Source organism: Grammomys surdaster, unplaced genomic scaffold (genome assembly GCF_004785775.1).
Source record: "Grammomys surdaster isolate TR1022 unplaced genomic scaffold, NIH_TR_1.0 238, whole genome shotgun sequence".
Classification (NCBI taxonomy): domain Eukaryota; kingdom Metazoa; phylum Chordata; class Mammalia; order Rodentia; family Muridae; genus Grammomys; species Grammomys surdaster.
Genome location: NW_021604683.1, coordinates 918,057 through 942,885, shown reverse-complemented (window position 1 = coordinate 942,885; position 24,829 = coordinate 918,057). Strand labels below are relative to the sequence as shown.

The 24,829-nt window shown below is 36.1% G+C and overlaps 1 protein-coding gene across 1 annotated transcript in view; it reads left to right on the top strand.

The window, feature by feature from the left end:
- Positions 1 to 24,829, top strand: part of Sycp2 (synaptonemal complex protein 2) — a 69,075-nt gene that overhangs the window by 19,258 nt on the left and 24,988 nt on the right. The window contains exons 15-25 of the mRNA XM_028774115.1: positions 6,715 to 6,863; positions 7,940 to 8,014; positions 8,410 to 8,556; positions 9,463 to 9,562; positions 10,280 to 10,428; positions 11,762 to 11,831; positions 12,108 to 12,165; positions 18,200 to 18,330; positions 18,476 to 18,888; positions 23,498 to 23,625; positions 24,384 to 24,420. Of these exons, the coding sequence (XP_028629948.1) occupies positions 6,715 to 6,863; positions 7,940 to 8,014; positions 8,410 to 8,556; positions 9,463 to 9,562; positions 10,280 to 10,428; positions 11,762 to 11,831; positions 12,108 to 12,165; positions 18,200 to 18,330; positions 18,476 to 18,888; positions 23,498 to 23,625; positions 24,384 to 24,420 (1,457 nt within the window). The remainder of the gene's footprint in view (positions 1 to 6,714; positions 6,864 to 7,939; positions 8,015 to 8,409; positions 8,557 to 9,462; positions 9,563 to 10,279; positions 10,429 to 11,761; positions 11,832 to 12,107; positions 12,166 to 18,199; positions 18,331 to 18,475; positions 18,889 to 23,497; positions 23,626 to 24,383; positions 24,421 to 24,829) is intronic.

Genomic DNA, 24,829 nt, shown 5'->3' with positions numbered 1-24,829 from the left:
CACCATACTCCTTCAGCATCCTGCAGAAACACAAACATGCCCTCTTCCCCATATTAAATACCTGATTGGGATCATGCCATATCCCAGTAAGTGGATCCTTCCTTTCCTAGCATAAATATGCTAGTTGTAGGGTGCCATAGACACTCAGCAGAGAGTGCCTTGGCATCCATATTTTTAAAATTTTAAAGTAAAAAGAATATGATTTAAGTAAATTTGTGGTATGCAAGGATATGTGGTATCCCTTTTTCTTTTTTCCCCAGTCTTAAACTATTTTAATTAATAATATATTTTATCAATTAGGACATGCAGATCTAGTTCCATTTCCATAGTAGCCTATGCTATGCCTATTCCATTTATTTTTTCTTTTATTTATTTATTTATTTTTTAATTGGATGTTTTATTTACATTTCATATGTTGTCCCCTTATCCCATCCCCCACCCACCCAGGAACCCCTATCCCCTCACCCCTCCTCCTCCTTCTCTGTGGATGTAACCCCTACCTACCCGCCCACTCCCACCTCCCCACCCTCAAAATTCCCACCCCCTGGGGCGTCCAGCCTTCACAAAGTCAAGGATCTCTTCTTCCCTTTTTCATTTTATGAAGATATTGTTTTAAAGTTCCATGGGCCTGTTCCACAATACCTTGTCTTTGAAGATTATAAGGAATCCCAGTAATATAGGTAATATTAAATTACCAAAAGTCTCTAATGCTCAACTGCAATAGCCATTATGTTTTAATCTGATTTGGAGCAGCCAGCATAGAAAAACAATGTAAACAATAACTAATTACATTTTTAGTTGCTTCTTCTATTAAAGCAGTTGCAACTAGAAAGCCTGAGGGGGTGTCAATAGTCACATGTACATATTTTAATCATCCAAAATCAGAAATATGAGTAACATCCATTTGATATAATTGATTAGGTGTGAGTTCTTGAGGATTAACAGCGTTATGTAGTTCAGGTAGAAATTGAGTACATTCAGGACAAGTCTTTACAATTTGACGTGCACATTCTCTAGAATCCAAATTGTTGTCTCAAGCTATTACTATTTTGATGATGTAAAGAATGAGATTGTTTGGCTAACTGTGCAAGGCCTATAATCTGCCTGGTGTACAAGTTTGCTGTGGCATTGCCCTAAGGTACCCAAGCAATCCAGTATGAGCTTTTAAATGTCCTATAAAGTTAAGGAACAGTACGTTCTCTATGATCCTGGACATGTTAGAGCTTCTGGGAATCCAGCTTCCTCTGGGTGTTGCAGGATTGGGTGCAGAGCTGATGCCCAAGGTCTGATCAGGGCACTATGCAGACCAGAAGGCATTTCATCATATTTTTAATTTGTATTTGAGTTCTTTTCCTACATGAGTTCTCTGGCTGTTTGTGTGCTTTCCTCTGTAGAACATCTGTGTAAACACTTTTCCATCTTTTGCTGACATGCCTTTTCACTTTTGAAATTGTTGTATGTTCTAGAATACCAATCCTTGATAGATACATTTCAGGAACATATTCTTAGTTTGTGTCTTGCCTTACAATTTTGGAGGAGAGGTCAAAGAAAAGCCATTAAATTTGAAGTCTAGTTGATTAGATGTTTTTGTTATGTTTTGTTTTTTCCCTGTGTGGCTGTTGTTTTGTATGACCTAAGAAATCTGTCATTCTCAGTTACAGAGGCTTTCTGTTTTGGTTTTGGCTTTTGTGTTTTAATATGGTGAATGAAATCCAATTAATTTTTGCCTGAATTGTCAGAAATTGTGGGAGATTATGCTAATTTATAGTTATTCTATGATTATTTGCTGAAATGGCTTCAATTTCTGAGTTCCTTTGTAAGTCATATACTGTGACATTGAACATTACTCCTCTGTGGTTCCTCTGTGAAGTCTGCTGGCTCTGTAAGACTGATCTTGCATCCTGCTGTTGTTATGTATTCCTTTGATCTACTTACATATCGTGTGCCAGTACCACAGTGTTCTCAGCATTTTGTGTTCATGTGTAATGTAGCTAATTTATTTTGTGACATTTTGGGGTTTTCAGAAACACAGCCTTTGGAATATCCATATACATTTTTAAAGGTCTTATCAGTCATTTCAGAAAACTTACTGGAATTGCCATTATAGATCAGTATGGGGATACTTAAAATAGAAAATTAATTCAAAGAAATCCGGTTCTTCTTTATTTGTGTCCTTCTCTAAACAATGTTTTATATTTTTCATTATGTCTTATAGATCTTTTGATTAATTTATTCTCAAATATTTCCTTTTGCCTTTCATGATGATAAACATCATCTTTAATTTCATTTTCAGATATTTTCTACTGGTATATAAAATAGTTTTTAAAATATGCTTTCCATGTAACCTTACCAAGTTAACTGTTTAATTCTGGTCATTGTGTAGATTCCTGAAGGTGTTCCATCAGTCATGTTTTTAAATAATGATAGTTTTATTACTTTTTTCTTCTCCTTTTCCTTCTCTGTTTCTTCTTTATAAAATGGAGAAATCTTCCAGTACAATTATGAATAGAGGTGATTAAAAAGTAGATTTCTTGCAGACTTTCAAATGTGGCTTGGGGAAAAGTGTTACATTACTATAAAAGTGTGTGTTAGCTAAGTGGCCTGGTAGACACCCTGCATCAGGCTGAGCAGGCTAATAATTCATGTGCCTTTGCATATAAAACCATCATGGGTAATTCAAGTTAGTCAACATCCGTCCCTCCAATCATCTCTGTATTTGCTCCTTTAAACCCATTTCTTCTGCTACTTGGTCCCTAGACAGTCAATGTTGCTTTCTTCAAAATAGGTGTATATTTACCTAGAATTTATATAAGTGGAATCATATGCTATGTAATAATTTTCTGGTTATGTTGTTTCAAATTTATTTTAGCTACTTGATGTGGCATGTATCAATAGTTTCTCTTTTTTTGGTGGGTTAGTATTCCATCTAATGGCTATACCTTAATTAATCTATGCCCAGGGAATTTTGGGGCATTTTAAGTGTTCCAAATTTTAGCTGCTGCTGTAAATGTTAATGTATAATCTGTATATCTATGATTTATGTCTCTCAGGCCAATTACTAGAGAGTGCAGTGCTTGTCTCATACCAAAGGTATATGCTTATCTTGTCAACTTTAGAAACTTGCAAAGTGTTGGCTAAAATCTTACCAGTTTAGGTTTTTAACCTCAGTGTGTAAGCCATTCAGTTTCTGTGCCAGCAAGATGGTTCAGTGGCTAAAGATACTTGCTGCCAAATGAGTTTGATTCCCCATGATGGAAAGAGAAAACCCACCCCTGGGAATTGTCCTCTGACTTCCACATGTGCATTTGTACCTATATACCCACACATGCGTTCGAGGCCAGCCTGGTCTACAGAGTGAGTTCCAGGAATGCCGGGTCTATACAGAGAAACCCTGTCTCGAAAAACCATTGAAAAAAAAAGGATGATAGCAAAAAATAATTCATATTTCTCATCATTAAGTATTTTATATTGTCTTGGTCTGTTTCCTGTTACTATAACAAAATACCTGTGATTGAATTAGTATGTAACAAGAAAAGTTGATTTGGGTTTGTAGTAGTGGAGCCTGGGAGGTTTATGATCAAATTACTAGTGTACTTGTTTAATTCCTGGCAAAAGGACCTCATGGTGAGAAGCAGAGGGATCCTGTGGGAAGTAATTTTGAAAAACCTGAGCTCACCTTTACAGTAAGCTTCTCTAGCAGCTCCATAAAAGTTGAGAAGACATTAATCTGTTTATGAGCCAGATATCTGCCACCAATTATTCAGCATTGCCAGAATGAGTAATTTTCAACTTGAGGTTTACTGACAGTGAATCACCATATTCATACCATAGAACATTTTGGCAGTTTTCCACTTGTCTTAAATCATTTAATATATTTCACAGAATTACCTCTTGAAATTGTCTGTTTTTATTTATTGGAATTGCCTTTGACTTTTTTTCTAAAGTCACTATTTCATTAGTACCAGTGATACACTGGTATTTATTTCCTATCAAGTCACGTTATGATTGACATTGTATTTAGAATTATAGAAGTTCTAAGTAATTCTCCACCAAAAAGATGCCTCCTATACAGAGAAAGAGTAAGGAACTTAGGACTCTGTGTGGGCTATGGTGGCCTATGTTGCTTTTAATTTCTGTAAATTTATCCCACAGTGTGGTTATTTTAGTTTATTTGATTATGAACCTTTTTGGTTTCTGTCTTAACCTGAGGGGCTATGGTATCTACAGTTGTGCTTTGTAGAGAAATTCTAGCTCAGCTCACTAGGCATTCAGCCCAAACTCTAGCATATATTGTAAGTGGGAAAATGACTGCATTTAAGACTGGCCTGTTTGAGGAAGCATTTTATATTTAAGCCAGTTAGGCAATTGGAGAACTAACTCTTTTAATAATTTAAATATTTAAATGATGCTTAATAATTGTACATAATTAGGAGGTACAATATATTTCTGCATGTGCACATAGGAAGTCCTAGTCAGAGAAATCAGGTAAGAAAAGCTTAGTAGGAGAACTCAGTAGCCTTTTCTGTCCATCTCCTTGTACTGCTCAGAAAATAAAGTCCATAGTTCCTTTAAAATCTACATTTACTATTTACTAACTCTGAGTCAATTTTGAAAGAAAAGTTACTACATTTTCTTTTCTCATTAATTTCTGTTCTTGTTACATTTCGTTGTACATCTCTAACATTTTTACTGTCAAGATACTTAACTCCTCTAATTAAAGTTTCTCCATGTGTGTATGTATCTTTACATTGACTTATCCACATTTGACACTGGTGACTACAATTTATTTATTTTAAATTTCTCAGCTGAGCTCCAAATGTATAGAGAGCACTACTGTTCTCATAATCTTATCCTAACGAGTGCCTCCTTTATTTTCTGACCAATGGTATATGATGAAAACTGCTTGGTTAACACCAGTAAGGAAGCTATTCTTTAATACTTGAAAATGTCTCCTTTGACAAATTCTATTGAATGTTTAATTGTAGCAGGGGGTAGGTGGGCGGCACATGTGAGAGGCACAGTGTACATGGAAGTCAAGAGGACAACTTTTGGGAGTTGGTTCTTTCTTTCCACCATGTAGGTGCTGAGGCCTATGTTTCAGGGTCATCAGGCTTTTGGCAGCAAGCATCATTACCTTCTGCTCTAGTGTAACCAGGCCTAAAAGCCATTCTTGGCTGTTTCCTCCCCACTTACCTGTCACTTCCTGTTCCTTTTATTCCTACTTCTCATGTGTTTGTATTTGTCCTCTCTCTCACCATGACATGGTGATTAATGAGATGACTGAATATTGGTTTATTTTATATATGGATTACAAAATCATTTTGAATAATTTTGCAGTTAAAGCACGTTATTATATTCATATTGGAATCAAATAATTACATCTTGATGTGTTACTAAAGCCTAGCATATTGATATCTGAGCAAGAAACTAAATAAGATGTTTTTTAGTCTTAGTTTGATTACTAATTTTAAAAAGAAAAGTAAATTATAGTTTAAGACATCAGAGCAAACACCAGAAATCTCACCAAAGAAATGATAAAGTACAACAAACATCAATGTATTTCTATATAGATGGTCACAACTCATAATAGATGAATCTTTGTTCAAAGAATTCTCCAAAATTATAATTCTAATGCTGTAGGTTTGCAGTGGAAGAAAGCTCTCCATTTAATAGATATTCATAAGTGACAGAAAAAAATGCAGTTCAGAAGCATGAAGCAATTATTAGTAAAATCCCATAAAGATTCATAAATGTATAGATAATTTTCATCAGAATATGAAATAATCTTTAAAACCATATAAGCTTTTATCTCTGAAATGTGAAAATTTAAGATTGGGCTCACATGAATTGTTTAAATTCTTAGTTGTACCACTGTAGTAAGAAACAGAGCAGCACTTTTATTAGTTACCAGTAAAAGAAAGACATTTCCTATTTGGACAAGCCTTATGAGTTTTAAAACTATATTCTTAATAAAAATATTTGTTCTTAGTTGCTTGCATCACTCTGGATATAAAGTTCCCTACTTTGTGTGTTCGTTTTCCTTTGGCTTAAAATTGTACTCTATGGGGCAGGTGCGGATGCTTTTCAAAGTCAATAGCAGGAGCCCCAGCAGAGGCGGGCAGGAACACTTGTACTTGTGTACCAGTATTTACTCTGTACAGGCAGACTGATGAATTACTAGGTGGCTGTCTATGTATTCTTGTGGTGTTGAGTGTGGACACTTCATACACTGGGACTGGAGTATGTCTTTATTGGATTAAAAATTCCTCAAAAGTTCCTTGAGAATAAGGACTGCATCCTTTTTCCTCATAAAACCCTGGATTTTTTTAAAAAATAAAATGTTATTAATAGTAAATATGTTGATTTAACAGAGATCTTTGTATATATGTATATCTAGGAATAGTGTAAGTATGAATTCAAGTTATTTTCTTTATCTTTAAGAAAACAGCTTTTCAGGTGTATTCATGGGTTATTTTAATAATTAGTTAGGACCTGAAAACTAGAAATCTCTAGTTAAGGCATTATTGTGTAACATAGATGAGGACAGTGAAACTGAAATATAAGTTGACTGATTTGTTTTTATAATTAGTAATAGAGTTGAGTAAACTCAGTTTAAGAATTTGAATTTTGATTCAATTTGATATTTTATTTATAGTATACAGACTAGTATCATGGAGATTAATATATTATCATTAATGTTGTTTCTATATACAGTGAGAGAATCAAAGAAGTTACTGACTCTAACTTTGAAAAATATAGTAAAAATCAGTAAAAAAGAAGGAAAAGAGTTACTTTTGTATTTTGATGCATCATTAGAAATCATCAATGTGACTAAGAAAATTTTTGGTGGAAATAAGTATAAGGTAAGCTTTGAAACCTTGTTCAGCAAACAGAATTAACATGGCTTTGCAAGCTCAGTGTGGGACTGTAAGACTAATTGCTTTTCCATTATCAAATTCTTAAAATGACATAGTTTTTAGCTCTTTAAAATTAGACTGAAGGAAATTGGCAAGATGGCCCACCTAGTGGGTACAGGCACTTTGCCACCAAGTCTGAAGACCAGAGTTGACCCCCAGGGTCCACTTTTGTTGAAAGGAGAGAACTGATGTCACAGGTTGTCCTCCGACCACTACATGTGCACTGTGGCATATGTGCATGAACACACAGTAAAACTGTACTGTGGAGTATCTATTAGCTCAAGAAGTCCTACTGTTTGAGATGCCTTTATAAAATAAAATCTCAGGCAGCAGAGTTGTCTTGATAGTAGCTGCTTAAATCATTTGATGAGTTACTGTCATGTATTTAAATACTGAAATAAAACATTTTCAAAATACTAAACATTTTGAGAATTATAGAAATGATAGAAGTAAACAGTTGTCATCCTATGGAAAAATTACATAAACTAGAGACTATTCGTTAAGGATTATAGCGCAAAGCATGATTATGGAGATGAGACTTGAAAAAGCCTATGGAGAAAGGGTATTATGAAAATCTGTACACCAAGTTACTGTTTAACTGAGAATATAAGTTGACATTTATGGAATATTTTTGAGGCAATGCTTTCTTAACAAATTTGGATAACGTAAAAGATTTATGTCAGAGCAGGGCTAGTGGTATGCACCTTTAATACCAGAATTCAGAAATCAGAAGCAGGCAGATCTCTGAGTTTATGGCTGGTCTGAATATATATATGGCAAGAGCCTGTCTCAAAAAAATATTCAAATATATATTTATAAGGAGCCCTTGTATAGAAATTAAAATGGAAAACTTTAGAATGGATAGTACTAAGTAATCAAAGTGTTCTTAACTTAGACCATTGATATATATGTATCATATTATGTATGATTTGGGGATAATTGACAATTGTGGAAGAATAGGTAGGAAATAAATGCACCAATTAGAAAGAAAATGGCATCACTTTGAATTAATTGAATTTTAGGAATTTACCAGAAAACAAGGTATTTCAGTTGCCAAAACATCTATTCATATACTTTTTGATGCAAGTGGATCACAGGTATGTTTCTGACTTACTCAATTTTTATTCAACACTAAATGACTGTGGTGAAAAAGCCAATTTTAGAGGGTAACTGTGAAAACAAATGGTCTCAATATAAATGGTTCTGGAATAAAATACTTTAGTTAATGATAATTTCTTTATAGAAGTAAAAGATTGTTGAAAACTACAATTTGAGTAATTTTAAAAATAAGAACTGTGAGTGGCAGAGTTTGCTTGCAAACATGGCTGTTTTATTAGGTTATTTGGTGAAACTTAGAAGATGGCTAATAAGGAAAGATAGTATGAATATAAGAGGAACAGTAGCTTTGCAAAATATAGTTATTTTTTTTGAGAAATCTATTTGATTTGTAGTTTTTTTTAAAGTAGAATTTTCTCCATTATGAATCTAACAGATTCTAGTACCAGAAAGTCAACCATCTCCAGACAAAGAAAACCTCATTCATCTAAAAGAGAAATCTAACCTCCAAAAGAAACCTGTAAACCCTCTAGAACTAGACAACAGCAGCAGCCAGGATAACAGGAAAAACAGCCAGGATGAGGTAAATGTGGTGTCTAGTGAGTTACTCTGTTAAGCGACCACCGATCAGTCACTGCTGAAGGAAACAGAGCTAAAGCATCTAGGGTGCATATAGTATCGCCTTGACCAATATAGCATTTTGATTTTTGTTCCATATTTTGCATATGTAAAGAGAAGCAAGGATTTTAGCAAGTCATGTTTATTATTATGCTGTATATTTGTAAATCCTAAATTGGAGAAAGATAGAATAGCTACTTTTTCCCATTTATGTTTTTTTTTTCTATCATTGTTTTGGTTCTAACATAAAGTGCAAGCTTAAAATGTCTTCCGGTTTTTAAGTTCTTTTTTTCCTCATACACCGAGGCACCTTAATTATGTGGCATTCTCTAAAACATGTGTCCCCTGTATTCCCTGGTTCTACTTACCGATTTCTGTTATTTTTAGGAATCACTCAGAAGTGGTGTGGGGTAATTCAAACCCTTTAGTAAAATCACTGGCACTGAATTCCTATAATTAGTTTATGAAAAAAAAATTAAAGGATGCTTAACGTGTTGAAAGCATTCAAAATAGTTTTAAATACCTGTACATGTAAACATCATCTTCATGAAATACTGAAAACCACAAGTCATTGATTAGTTAAATATTTATAAAATATTTTCAGCTAGTATATAAAGGCACTATATTGTATATGCCCATGGTGATCTATAAATATTTTAAAACAGTATTTTTGTCTATTTGTTCATTACCAGCCATGAAGATGACACCATTTAAATTAGCCTAAAACACAGAAATATGAGGGATATTTTATTTATTTCAAAATACTTAACCTTTTTCATGTAGTAAAGGCAAAAGATTGTGAATAACATTGTAAGTTAATTAATGTTTAAATAGAATGTATATTTAATGTGACTGTTTCTCGTGGTTTAAGATCACTACACCTAGCAGAAAGAAAATGTCTGAAGCATCAATGATTGTTCCCGATACAGACAGATACACTGTGCGAAGTCCAATACTCTTAATCAACACATGTAAGTGTTATATTGTCTTTCAAGATTTTAGCAAGTATTTTAAGAGAGGAAATTTTAATTAAGGGAAATTCTAGTTATAAAATAGTAAAATTATGGATCACAGTATCTTCTAACTAAAAAATACATTGACTAAACAATTTTCAAAGTATTAATATTCTGTGTTAGTAATTTATCATGAATTAAGCAGGAGGCATCATAATATAGTGATTAGATGTAGTGTTGGAGTTTTCAAGTTTCTTGGATTTAGTTCTTTACAGCGAGATTTGTACTTAACACACAGTATTTATCCTCTGGGAAAATTTAGAATCAGTTTATTTTTCAACCCATGGAACCAAAATACCTTATCAGTTTGTTTAAAGAATTACATAAAAGTCATTTATTCAACAAATAATGATGTGAAGTTGTGACATCGTACCTGTTACATTCTAGTTCTAGGCTTTGATGGCAACTTAATAATGACCTTCTAAAAATCCTAGTTGCCCCCTAGGTGACAGCCTTGTACATGGCAGATTTCTCAAATTGGTAGTTTCCAATTTGAATAATTATTTGAGTCTTTCCTAATGATTTTTTTCTCCTCTTGTTAATTAGCATAGTGTCCACTTACCCATTAAAGCCAGAAACATAGAAACTGTCCTGAGAACTTCCACCTCTCACCTTCCTCACCTGAAAGTACCTCTGTAACAACAGGGAAAACAGCTGCTGTCTTTATTCTTTTAGCAACACCACGAAGAAGTAGGGTGCCACTGCAAGCAATAAACTCTTCTGAGAAAGCTGTTTCTAAAACATCAGAAAGTGGAGTGGATTATGCTGTGTCTCTCAAATCTAGACAATCTGATGGAAGAAATGGATGGAATAATAAAGCCAATGTAAGGATACTTTGTGTTAAAATAAAATTAACAAGTTATTTTTGAAATCCGTACTGAGCTGCTTTCTTTTCCAAATACAATCTCTACTTATTTAGAAAACGACATGTTTTTCTAAATACCAGCTATCCTTGAAAAGGGGCTTCTGGCACATGACCTGACCCATTGTGCTTACATTAAAGCTCTAAAGTATTTATTTCACTGTTCCTGAAACTTACATATTGCTAGGAGAAAGGGACTTTCTGTCACTCTTTATTATACAAACCTGTGTCTGCTGTGAGGAGACTAGTACAGAAGAAATGTGAGATCGCAATGGAATATGTCCATAAGTATCTAAAGGTCTAGCATGGATTTGACAGAGTCATAAGACTGCTGTACTCATAGTACAAGCATCCTCAGATACACACATAGAATATAGTGAGAACCCACTGAAGAGGCAGAAGCCTACCTCTAAAGATGAAATCTAACTTAAATTAGTGTGCCCAGAAAGATTAATGTCATAAGAGTTGAATATATTACAAAATGTAGTCAGAGTAGTGGATACATTGCCTAGCTTGTTTAATAAAGTCACTATTTTTCTTATTTTGTGGCATAGTCCTGAGTTTTGTACAATGACTAGTAGCATAGAGAGGACAGCTAAGGAAAAATATCTAGAGCTATGCAATATAGTTTGCTGATAGTGATGGCAGATTAATTTTTTAATCTGTAAGATGACTGTGTGTATATAGAAAGAAAAATTCAGGAAGAAATTACCTGGGAAATAGTCAAAATTTTTTAATTATTTAGTATTTCATAAATTTCAGCTCATTTAACATTTTCAAAAGAGAATAGAGTTATTAAATCGACAGCAACAAGAGACATATTTGTAGATTTTAGAAATCACCATAACTTTAAATGTACTGGCTCTGAGATAAGAGTAGAAATTTTGTAGAATCATCTGCCTCCTTGTCTCCAGTGAAAGTTATTTTCTTGTGTTTTTTTTGTTTTAGATTTATTTATTTTATGTATATGAGTACTCTATCTGCATGCCAGAAGAGGGTATCAGATCACGTTATAGATGACTGAGCCACCATGTGGTTGCTAGAAATTGAACTCAAGACTTCTGGAAGAGTAACCAGTGACCTTAACAGCTGAGCCATCTCTCCAGCCCTATTTTTTTTGTATATTAAGATAGGCAATGGTCTTAAGAATATGTCCATACCATTCATAAAATATATATACATTCTAATTTTCATACTAAGGCACACTTACATTTTTATATCTTAATGGTCTTTGAAAAGTTGAATTCATGAGATACCTTAATTTATGTTTACAAATATATTTCCTCTGTCAATAGCATAACAAAACTACTCCAGTCATAGAAAACAAAGAATATGAGAACAATGGATCCCCAGACCAACATTTCAGTAAGTACTTTTAGGGATTAATTTTAGTCAGTGTGAGTACACCTGCTAAAATGTGTGTGTTTGTGCATATTTGTAACAACTGTGCTGGAATTATATTTAAAAATGTTGTTGGGATGACTATATAAACCTTGCTGCTGGGAAATTTGTGTCTGAGAGGAAGGAGGGTGCAAGGTCAATGTTCTCATCCCCAAATGTCAACTTGTATAGGATTTAACTCCCACTTTAGTTTTCCAACTGCATGAAAAAGTGAAAATACAATGGTTTTCTTTTGTTTAGATGAAACTGAGGATATTCTCTCTGATGCATATGCAGTGGAAAATGTAAACAAGCCTGAGTGAGTATAACAGTGCCCATCAGACCACTTAGCATTTGTTCATATTGTTTTGGATGAATAAAATTGTAGTTAACAGATTTGAAAGAAAGGCCTTTATATATTATCAGAATGCATTGTCAGTCATAGCATCAATTGTTAGGTGATAGTTATGATGGAATAATAAGGAATAGGCTTCCCTTTTTCTTTCCATGTGAAACAACCTTAAGAGTTTTTTTTTATTATTATTTTTTAATCTTTTTTTACAGTTCAGATTTTATCCCCCTCTGGTCAACCCTCTGACTGTTCCACATCCCATACCTTCTCCCCACCCATCTGTCTCCAAGAGGATATCCCCACCCTACCCCCACCTCACCAGACCTTCCCACACCCTAGGGTCCTAAGTCTCCCGAGGGTTAGGTACGTCTTCTCTAACCAAGTCCAGACCCGGCAGTTCTCTGCTGTATATGTGTTGGGGGCCTCATATCAGCTAGTGTATGCTGCCTGGTTGGTGGCTCAGTGTCAGAGAGATCTGGGGGAGGGGCTCCAGGTTACTTGAGATTGCTGGTCTTCCTTTAGGGTCACCCTCTGACTCAGCTTCTTCCAGCTTTTTCCTAATTCAACTACAGGGGTCACCAGCCTCTGTCCATTGGTTGGTTGTAAATATCTGCATCTGACACTGTAAGCTGCTTGTTGGGCCTTTTGGAGGGCAGTCATGAGGGGCCCCTATCTGTAAGCACATCATAGCATCAGGAATAGTGGTCAGGCCTAGGGCCTCCCCCTGAACTGGATCCCAATTTGAGCCTGTCACTGGACCTCCTTTCTCTCAGGCTCTTCTCCATTTTTGTCCTTGCAGTTCTTTCAGACAGGAACAGTTCTGGGTCAGAGTTTTTGACTGTGGGATGGCATCCACATCCCTTCTCTTTGATGCCCTGTCTTTCTACTGGCGGTGGACTCTACAAGTCCCCTTTCCCCACTGTAGGGCTTTTCATCTAATGTCTCTCCCTTTGAGTAATGAGAGTCTCTCACATCCCAGGTCTCTGGTGCCTCCTGAGGTTACCTGTTTTGATTCTTTCTGCTGGCACCTCAGGGCTTCAGTCCTGTTCCCTCATCTCCAATACCTGATCATGTTCCCCTCCCTGTTACCCTTCAGCCCAGGTCCCTCCCACTCCCTCCTGTGATTGCTTTCTTCTCCTTCCCAAATGGGATTGAGGCATCCTAACTTGGGCTCTTCAGCTAGATACCCTTCTTGAGTTCTATGGATTGTATCCCAGAAATTCTGTACTTTTTTTGACTAATATCCAAGTAGTAGTGACTATATACCATGCATGTCCATTTGAGTCTGAGTTATCTCACTCAGGATGATATTTTCTATTTTCATCCATTTGCCTGCAAAACTCGGGATGTCCTCATTCTTAATAGCTGAGTAGTATTCCAGGATTGTGTAAATGAACCACATTTTATGTGTCCATTCTTCTGTCGTGGGACATCTGGGTTGTTTCCAGCTTCTGGCTATCAAAAATAAGGCCACTATTAACATAGTGGAACATGTGCCCCTGTGGCATGGTGAAGCATCTTTTGGGTATATTCCCAAGAGTGATATTGCTGGGTTTTCAGGTAGATCTATTTCCAATTTTCTGAAGAACCACCAGATTGATTTCCAGAGTTGTTGTACCAGTTTGCAATCCCACCAGTAATGGAAGAGTGTTCCTCTTTATCTACATCCTTGCCAACGTGTGTTGTCACCTGAGGTTTTGATCTTAGCCATTCTGATTGGTGTGAGGTGGAATCTCAGGGTCGTTTTGATTTTCATTTCCCTGATCACTAAGGACTTTGAACATTTCTTTAGGTGCTTCTTAGCCATTTGAGATTCCTCTGTTGTGAACTCTGTTTAGTTCTATACCCACTTTTTTTTCTTTTTCTTTTTTATTTATTTATTTTTTCAAATAATAATTTTTACTTATTCACACACGGGTTATAAACACAAAAAGACAGGACATGGGGAAGGAGATGACACTGGAGCATGGGTGTTCAGAGGGAATACAGTTATATTTCAGAACAGGGTATCGGCTGGGTGGAGGTTCAGGGGACAGGTAGCTATGACTCTGCCTATGATTCACTTGTCCTTATCTAAATTGGTATTATCTGCCAAGGCTACATATTTACAAGGTCTATGACTACTCAGGCTGGTAAATTTCCACAAAAGCTGCCTGTTTACAATAGCTTATAGTCATCTGTTTCAATGTTTTTCCACAGAGACCCAAGACTTGGTGTTAGTATACATGTATGACAGACCTATTGCTGATTTTAGGCCTATGGCAGATTTTAGGCCTTCAGTGTATAGGCAGGGCTGCCCCTGACATCTCCTTTCTTCTCTAAGTATAGAAGGGCTGTGGCGATTCTAATCTTGCGAAGGCGGGGATAGAGGCCTGACCTCCAGTAATTGAAGGGGACCTTGTAATGTCTCCAGTCCCCCTGTCTATACCCCACTTTTTGATTGAGTTGTTTGGGTTTTTTGGTGGTTAGCTTCTTGAGTTCTTTGGATATTAGCCCTCTATTGAATGTGGGGTTAGTGAAGATTTTTTCCCTATCTGTAGGTTGCCGATTTGTCTTATTGACTATGTCCTTTGTCTTACAGAAGCTTTCCAGTTTCATGAGGTTCCATTTATCAATTCTTGATCTTAGAGCCTCAGCCATTGGAGTTCTGTTTAGGAGTTTTTTCCCTGTGCCAATGAGTTCAAGGCTCATTCACACTTTCCCTTCTCTTAAATTCAGTGTATCTGGTTTTATGTTGAGGTCCTTGATCGACTTGGACTTCAGTTTTGTACAAGGTGACAAATATGGCTCTATTTTCATTTTTCTACTTACAGATAGCCAGTTAGACTAGCACCATTTATTGAAGATGCTTTCTTTTTTCCATTGTATATTTTTGGCTTATTTGTCAAAGATCAAGTGTCCATAAGTGTGTGGTTTTATTTCTGGGTCTTTAATTCTATTCCATTGATCAACATGTCTGTCTCTGTACCAATACCATGCAGTTTTTATCACTATTGCTCTGCAGTACAGCTTGAGGTCAGGGATGGTGATTCTCCCAGCCATTCTTTTATTGTTAAGAATTGTTTTCGCTATTCTGGGTTTTTTACTTTTCCAGATGAATTTGAGAATTGCTCTTTCCATGTCTTTGAAGCATTGTGTTAGGATTTTGATGGGGATTGCATTGAATCTGTAGATTCACTTTGGTAAGAGCCTACTAGGTTCACTCTGCAAATCCATGAGTGTGGGAAATCTCTCCGTTTTCTGAGATCTTCTTCAATTTCTTTCTTAAGAGACTTGAAGTTCTTTCCATAAAAGATTTAAAATGCTAGAGTGTGGAAAATTTTTTTGAGCTTAATGTCTTTTTTTTAAAAAAAAATCTGCATTAAATTATTTATTTACATTCCAAAAGTTGACACCCTTTCCAGTTCTCCTCCTCGAGTTCTTCACCCCACCTCTGAGAGGGTGCTCTCCCACCTGCTGCTCACCCCCACCAACATCTCTCTTCCCTGGGGCATCAAGTTTCCACAGGGTTAAGTTCATTCTCTCCCACTCAGACCAGACAAGGCAGTCCTCTGCTACATATGTGCCTGGGGCCACCAACAGCCCCGTGTATGATCCTTGGTCTATGGCTTAGTCTCTGTGTGCTCTGAGTGGTCTGGGTTAGTTGACACTATTGTTCACCCTATGGGGTTGCAATCACCTTCAGCTCCTTCTGTCCTTCCTTTAACTCTTCCATATTGGTCCCCAACCTCAATCCAATGGTTGGCTGTAAGTATCGGCATTTGTCTCTGTCAGCTGCTGGTAGAGCCTCTCAGAAGACAGCCATGCCAGGCTCCCGTCTGCACACACAACAAGGCATCAGTAATAGTGTAAGGATTTGGTGTGCATGCATGGAGTGGATCCCAAATTGGGCCGGCCACTGGGTGGCTTTTCTTTCAGTTTCTGCTCAGATTTTTGTCCCTGCATTTCCTTTAGACAGGAAAAATTCTGGGTTAAAATGTTTGAAGTTGGGTGAGTAGCCCCCTGCCTCAACTGGGGACCATGTCTATCTACTGGAGGTGGTATCTTCAGGTCCTATCTCCCCTCTGTTGAGTATTTTGGCTAATGTCATCTCCATTGAGTCCTGGTAGCCTCTCACATCCTGGGTATCTGGGACTTTTTAGAGGCTCTCCCTGCCTCCTACCCCTCACTGCTATATATTTCATTTTATCTCCTGGCCCTCTGGGCATCCCTCCTGTGTTGTCCCATGCCTGAGCCTACCTGCCCTTCCTTTTCTCCCTCCCTCTCATCTTTCACCCAGGTACCTCCCTCCCTCTGCCTCACATGATTATTTCGTTCCCCTTCTAGATTTATTCTTCTCTTTCTTTCTTTCTTTCTTTCTTTCTTTCTTTCTTTCTTTCTTTCTTTCTTTCTTTCTTTCTTTCTTTCTTTCTTTTTTTTGTTTTTCAAGACAGGGTTGCTCTGTGTAGCCCTGGCTGTCCTGGAACTCACTCTGTAGACCAGGCTGACCTCAAACTCAGAAATCCTCCTGCCTCTGCCTCCCAAGTGCTGGGATTAAAGGCATGTGCCACCACTGCCCAGCCTATTTTGTTCCCCTTCTAAGTGGGTTTGAAGCAGCCACACTTTGGCCTTCCTTCTCATTAAACTTCCTACGGTCTGAGAGTTGTATCATGGGTATTCTGAACTTTTTGGCTAATATCTACTTATCAGTGAGTACATACTATGTGTGTCCTTTTGAGTCTGGGTTACCTCACTCAGGATGATATTTTCTAGTTCCATCCATTTACCTTCAAGATTCATAATTTCCTCATTTTTTAATAGCTGAATAGTATTCCACTGTGTAAATGAACCAGATTTTCTGTATCCATTTTTCCGTTGAGGGACATTTGATTTGTTTCCAGCTCCTGACTATTAGAAATAAGGCTGCTGTGAACATTGTGGAATGAACATAGTGGAGTGTGTGTCCTTGACATATGGTGGAGCATCTTTTGAGTATATCCCCAGGAGTGGTATAGCTGGGTCTTCAGGAAGATCTATTTCCAATTTTCTGAAGAACCACCAGATTGATTTCCAGAATAGTTGTACCACCTTGCAATTCCACCAGCAGTGGAGGAGTGTTTCTTTCTTCTCCACATCCTCACCAGCATCTGCTGTCACCTGATTTTTTTTTTTTGTCCTAGCCATTTGATTGGTATAAGGTGGAATCTCAGGTCATTTTGATTTTCATTTCCTTGAATACTAAGGATGTTGAACATTTCTTTATGTGCTTCTCAGTCACTTGAGATTCCTCAGTTGAGAATTCTCTGTTTATCTCTGTACCTCATTTTTAAATTGGGTTATTTGGTGTTCTGGAATCTAACTTGTTGAGTTTTTTTATTTATATTTTGGATATTAGCCCTCTATCAGATGTATGGTTAGTAAAGATCTTTTCCCAATCTGTAGGTTGCAGATTTGTCCTATTGGCTATGTCCTTTGCCTTGCAGAAGCTTTCCAGTTTTATAAGGTCCCAGTTATCAGTTCTTGATCTTACAGCCTCAGCCATTGGAGTTCTGTTTAGGAAATTTTTCCCTGTTCCAATGTGTTGGAGGCTATTTACCACTTTCTCTTCTCTTAGATTCAGTGTACCTGATTTTATGTTGAGGTCCTTGATTCACTTGGGTTTGAGCTTTGTACAAGGAGATAAATATGGATCAGTTTGCATTCTTCTACATGCAGACCACCAATAAGACCCCACCATTTATTGAAGATGCTTTATTTTTTCCACTGTATGGTTTTGGCAAATTCACAATAAGATAGGATATGCAAAGATGTACTTAGGTATATAGCTGTGCAGTAACGGTAATGGTACTTTTCTTGTATTTTAATCTGATCACTTATATAATTTTTATATCCTATATGACAGCTTTTTCACATTTAATTGCTTAGCATTTTCTCAACAAACACGTGAGTATTATATAAAAGCATCATGTCTTAAAAACTCATGCACTAATGTTTGATAATATATTGAGCAAATGTTTTCTAGATTACCTGGTATTTTAGACAACTCAAAAAATAAAGCACATTCCAGATGGGCATGTTGGACACCTGTAACAACTATCAAACTCTGCACTAACCAGAGAACCCATGCTTTACCAGGAGACACTTTTACCCAAGGTGAAAACAGTCTTTCCAGTTAATACAGTAGTCTTTAGGGATATAACATACTTATCCTAAGTACCTAACAAGTAATTTTGTTTATAGAAAAATTTGGATGTTACCAATATATTCATTGTAAAAGACTTTCTCATTCTTCCACTAGATACTGGTGTCAACAAAAAGTGCACTAAACAAAAATCAGTATCTGATGATGATTCTGAAGAAACACAACAGGTAAAATACAGAAAAAATGTAATCAAGTGTAACAAGTCAGATGAAGCAGAAGTTTGTGAAAGAGACATTCAAGAACAAAATCATCCTAAATATTCACAAAAGAAAAATACTGCAAATGCAAAGAATGATTGGTGTATTGAATCTGAAACTACTTATAAATCAGTACTCCTAAATAAGACAACTGAAGAATCACTCATCTATAAGAAGACATGTGTATTGTCAAAAGATATGAATACAACTATCTGTGATAAAAGCCCTTCTAGAAAAAGCATGAGTCATACAAAATCAAGAAAAGAACTGATGTCTGAACTTACTTCATGTGAGCTAGAAGAAATACCAGTGGTGAGTACTGGATTTATTAATTTCTTACACAGAGGCTTAATTGATTGCTACAGACTTGACATGATAAATGCCTTGTTCTTTTGTTCTGTTCCTGAATGCTTCCTTAAGCTCCCAGTTCACCTCCCTAACACAGCCTTGTAGAACAAGATTGGTATAACCAGGCATGTCAGTGTATATGAACTGTTCTGGTCTTTCATAATGCTTCTTGTCTATGAGTGGCTATTGTGTGTGCTATATGTAAGGCTTCCAACTGTCCTAGTTTGCCTTCTGTCATGGTGATGTACACATGACCAAAATGAACTTGGGGAAGAAAGAGTTTGTAGATTACAGTCTATCATGAAGGGAAGTCAGGGCTCGTTCTCCATGGCTCACTCAGCCTGCTTTCTTACACATACCCAGGACCACTTGCCAGGGTTGACACTACCCATAGTGGACTGGGCCCCCTCATATCAGTCATTAATCAAGAAATTGCCCCTACAGGCAATCTGATGGAGGCAACCCCATGAAGGTTTCTTCTTCCCTGTTGACTATATCTCTTTTAAGCTGATGAATAACCAACAGAAATGGTAAACAAAATAAGTGTTTTGGTGGTGGTAGTGGTGTTGGTGGTGGCTTCATTTTTATGTAAAAGAAGGCTAAGACTGTTTCACAGAACTTGCATGTGATAGTCATTCTTTTTTATTCTTGGAGCACAGAAACCTGACTGAGCATCTGTTAGGGTTTATGTATAGTGGAATGTCCCCAAATGCTGTGAGTTGAAGACTTGGTCCCAGCTAGTGAATCCAATCTTTCAGAGTTGATTAGCGCATGAGGACAGTAACTTCATCAGTGGATTATTAGGTCATTGATGCATCTATACTATATGGACTATTAGAGGGACTTGGTTGGAGGAAGCAGATCACTAGGGGCACTTTTGCAGAGTATGTTTTACTCTAGCCTCTTCCTTCTGTTTATCTTGTTTGCTTTGTAGTTGCTGTGAAGTAAAAGTAAAGACTCTTCTGCCATACTGTAGCTGCTATGATTTTCAACCTAACTTCATTACTAAAGTGACCAGGCCAAAGAGATTGTGGAATAAAATCTGTGAAACCATGAGGCAAAAAATAGCTTTTATCCTTTTAAGTTCTCTTAAGTATTTATCATAATGTCAAAACCCCAACATAACAACCTTCTCCAACTTGTTTCTTTAAATCAACTTCTTATTTTCCCTAATAGTGCCATTTTTCCTATATCATTTCCTGACCTTTCTGAGGTAGATCATTCTCCTATGGTCATCAGTCTGACATTTGCTGAGGACCAGCCCCCACCCCTTCCTTTTTATGACTTGACCTTTGGTTAATTGTTTTACAACCTCTTAGAATGTGCATGACACTTGAAGACTATCAGAGTTTTCAATGCAGTTTTGACATTAGAAAGGACTTAATAGCAGTCCTATTATAAAAGCGCTCAGTAATTACTAATATAATTTTAGGAATTCTTATAGGATCATTCATCTTTGTTGTTCTGCAGAGATCTGCTCAAAAAGGTGGGCAGATCTATCTAGTAATTGTTATATATGTTTAATAAGAACAGGAAAAGCAAGAATCTTTCCTACAGTCTTCTCTCTAACTCCTCCTTGGGAACTCCATGATCAGTTCAGTGGTTAGGGGTTTACAGCCCCATGGGGAGAGCAACAATACCAACCAACCAGAGCTCCCAGGGTCTAAACCACCAGCCTGGAGCACATAGGGAGGGACCCATGGCTCCAGCTGTATATGTAGGGGAGGATGGCCTTGTCGGGCATAGGTAGGAGAGGAGATCCTTGGTTCCTTGGAGGAAGGCTGGATACCCCAGTGTGGGGGAATTTGAGGACAGAGAGGTGGGAGTGGGTAGGTGGGTGGGGACATATCCTCATAGAAGCAGGAAGAGGGGGGATGGGATGGTGGTTTCTAGGTGGAGGGGAAATGGGAAAAGGGGATACCATCTGAAATGTAAATAAAATATCCAATAAAAAATTAATTTAAAAAAAATCTTTCCTAAAATGAAACCATCTCTCTCTTGCCTAGAGATGCAAATCTGTCATTAATTTTGACAGTCCATGACAGAACCATCTCAGGAAGATCACCTGCTAGTTTTTAGCTTCTCCTTGATGGCTTCCAGCAGATATTGCTTTTTGTTTATTAGATCAGCACAGAATAGCTCCTCCGTAGCTCAGTGACTCAAGGCTTTCCTGTTGTTCTGGAAGATCTGATATTGTCATACATTGTTTTCAGAGAGGTTCATTTTTGTCACATTTTAGCAAGCCAGTAACCCATCTATCAAGAAGGGATAATAAGTAATAACTTATTTCCATCATTTATAAAAACACAGACATCAAAATGATTAGTATACTACTTTTTGTTAGCTTTTAAAATCCATATATCTGGCCCAAGAAAATATAAAATCAAGAGACCTTATATATTTAAATGTTATTAGAATTTTTAAAACTAAATTATCTAAGATTCTAGTGGTGATAATTCTTAATATGTAGTACTTTAATTTTTCAGGAATTTTCTAGACTCCATAAATACTAATCAACAATAATAAAGTTGTCAGGTGCAAGATTAAAATACAAAAGGCCATCACTGTTGCAGAAGCCAGCAATTTTTAGTAGCAAGTCCAAATGAAATTATTGTATAAATTACACAAGAGAAAAACTAGACAACTGTGATAAAAGAAATCTAAGGAAATCCAAAAAATATTTCACACACATTATAGAGTATTTTCAAAGTTGAAACATTTTAATGCAATCCCAGGAACCTACTTTGTGTTAGAAATAACCTCAGATGCTCGTGATAGCCAATGGGCGACAAGGAGAACTGACAGTGCTATAAATTGACTATAAAGCTGGAGTAATGAAGACAGAATTGGGATGCCAACACAGGCAAATAATCAACACCACAGAATCAAGAACCTCAGCAGACACATGCAGTAAAGAAATCTGCAACAGAGCATTAGTCTTTTCATGTGTGTCAGGTCCAAAAGTCACTGGGGAATTTTATAAGTAAACATTAAGATTACCCATAAGATTTTAATTCTTTTCTTGCTTATTATTGAGTTAGCTGGGTTTCCAGTATGATTCTGAAAAGAACTGATGGGGAGCAAAATACTTACTAGTCATCTTATTAGAGGATCTAGTTCCTCACAGAGTAAATGTGATACTATTTGTAACTTCTGTAACTTTGAAGTTATAAAAAAATGTATGTATATAAGTGTGTTGCCTACATATTTGTATGTGACCACATACATACACTGACCTTGGGGCCAGAAGAAGGTGTTATAATCCTTGACCTAGAGATATGGATAGCTGTGAGCTGCCATGTGCATGCTTGGAACTGAACCCGGGTCCTCTGAAAGAACAGCTAGTGCTCTGAATTGAGCCATCTTTCAGCTTCCATAGTTATTTTTAATGGATATTAGTCAGCTTTTCTATCACTATCATAAAAATACCCAAGGAAAAGATTTGTTTTTGTTTCATAGTTTGAAAGATTCAGACTGTGGCTCTTGGCAGGGAAAACATGGTGGAACAAAGCTGCTCACCTCCATAGGGATGAAGAAGTAGAAAGAAAAGGATAGCAAGGAGGAAAAGGGAGCTTGAGGATAAGTTATACCTGTCAAAGGGTTATCCTTAGATAATTTATTTTTTCCATAAAGGCGTCTCCTACCTCTTAATCCACTCAACTGTGAATTTATCAGTAAAGTAATCCATTGATGAGATTAACACTGTTATGATCCAGTGACCTCTCTCAGAGCTACTAGTTAGGGTAAAGTCTTCAACAAATGAGCCTTTTAAGGAGGACATTTCATGTGCACACTGTAGTGTTTGTGTGTTTTATTTATGTGTGTAAATCTTCTGCTATTAATTTGCTGAGATTTTCTTATCATTTTGTTAGTTGTGTATCTGTTGGTCTGTTGATCATACTTTTCTCCCTCAAGCTGTTTGAGGTGAGAGATGACAGGCATTGAGTTTTAATGTTGATATTGCCTTGCATACCAGGAGTAAGTTGTACTTGTTCTTTTTGTGCAGTTCTTCTCATGTATTGGATTTGAATTGATATCTGTGTTCATGAGAGCTAATGGGTATATTAAGGAGAATCTGATATAATTTCTCCATTAAATGAAGTCACTAATAAACCCTCCTAGATCTGGTGCCTTTTGTTATGGAAAATTAACCATTGATTGAATCCATAAATGCAGGATTTTTTTTTCAAATGTCACATTTCTCTTTGCCTGCAGTTTTAAAAAACTATATCACTCAAGGAACTAGTTCATCTCTTATCAGAGTGGTGGACATAGACTCATAAATTCTCCTCAGTTATTTTCCTACCATTGTGATTGAGAGTGATGGACTCTTCATTACTGGTTAGAAATTTTATATAAAAACTATGTAGCAAAATATGTACAGCACTAAGCACAGCTCTGTATGTGCGTAGAATGGTTTAGACTACTGCATAAAGTTCAGACTTATTCATTTTAAACTTCTTATATATATTTTTAGGTCTCCATAGAAGCAGATTTCTTTAACTTTTTTTCAGCCTTTATTTTTTCCTTGAAATTTAACTGGTAGTTTTAAAGTAACTTCTAATTATTTCAGAGAGAAAATTCAAAAGGGAAAAGATTTACTGGTGCAACAGGATCCTTGATAAACCAAATTAATAACAGGTATAACTCAAGTGATGGCATGTTATCAACAGGAAGACTGAAGGAGCCTCGGGATCACAGGTATAGTCAGAAGTTGAGATAGGAGTATTTTTGACAGCTACAACTAAATTCGCTTGCACAGTATGAGAAAAGGTTTTAGGGACATGTTTAAATAATATAACTTTCTACTAGAAAATAATTACTAATTTTTATTACTAATAGTAGTAGCAAATTATAAGACATAGAGCATTCTAGAGTGTGATTATATTCTATAAAGTATCAAAAGTATGAAACAATAAAGTGTGGCATTCAGAGAAATCTATAAGATATAAACAACTTAGAATTTTATTTATAGAACCCTAATAAAGACTAAAGCTAAGTGTGCTAAAAATTTATTGCTTAATGAAGTATGGGGTGTCAGTGAGCTGAAATAATTTTATTAACTAGTATTTCTTGTTTGCAATATTTTTGAAATATTCTTTTTATAAACATTCATTTATAAGCTGTGAGATTGTTTATTCATGTTTAAATTTACTTTGGCCTTATGCAGTAAGAAAGAAAAGTAGTTTTCTGAATTAACTATATCTTTTACAGTGTTTAGCACTTCCTCCTATATTATTGCTGTAACTTAGATTTTAACTATGATGATTATAGTTGTTAACTATCAACCATAGTTGGAAAACTATCAGACTGATAAGAAATTTTGTGTTGGTGCTCATTTTTTTAGCATAGTTAGTTTAGTAATCCAGATATGTTTTAGTATTTATGATAGTGTTTATGAAAAATATTGTACTGGTAACTGAGTCATTCCTTAAATATTGTCACTATCTTTTTTGTAGTAGGTTTTCAAAGAAACCTGACCTGCAGTTCAACAAGGTAAGTGCTGCTTAACTTCACCAATTTCTATAGTCAGACTCAATATTTGATTGTAAGCCCTAAAATAATAGTTATAAAATGGAATTGGGGGTGGGCCTAGAGAGATGGCTCAGAGATTAAGAGTACTGGCTGCTCTTCCAAAGGACCTAGGTTCAATTCCCAGCATCCATATGGCAGCTCACAACTGTCTATAAACCCTGTTCCAGAGGATCCGACACCCTCACAGAAACATACATGCAAGCAAAACACCAATGTACATAAAATAAGAATAAATAATTTTTTAAAAAAGAAAAGAAAATTAGATTTAAGGTTATAGAATACTGCTAAATGGGATTATAACAATTGACAAATTTAGTCACAAGTTACTTAAAATAGTTCTTTTTTTTTTTTTTTTTTTTTTTTTTTTTTT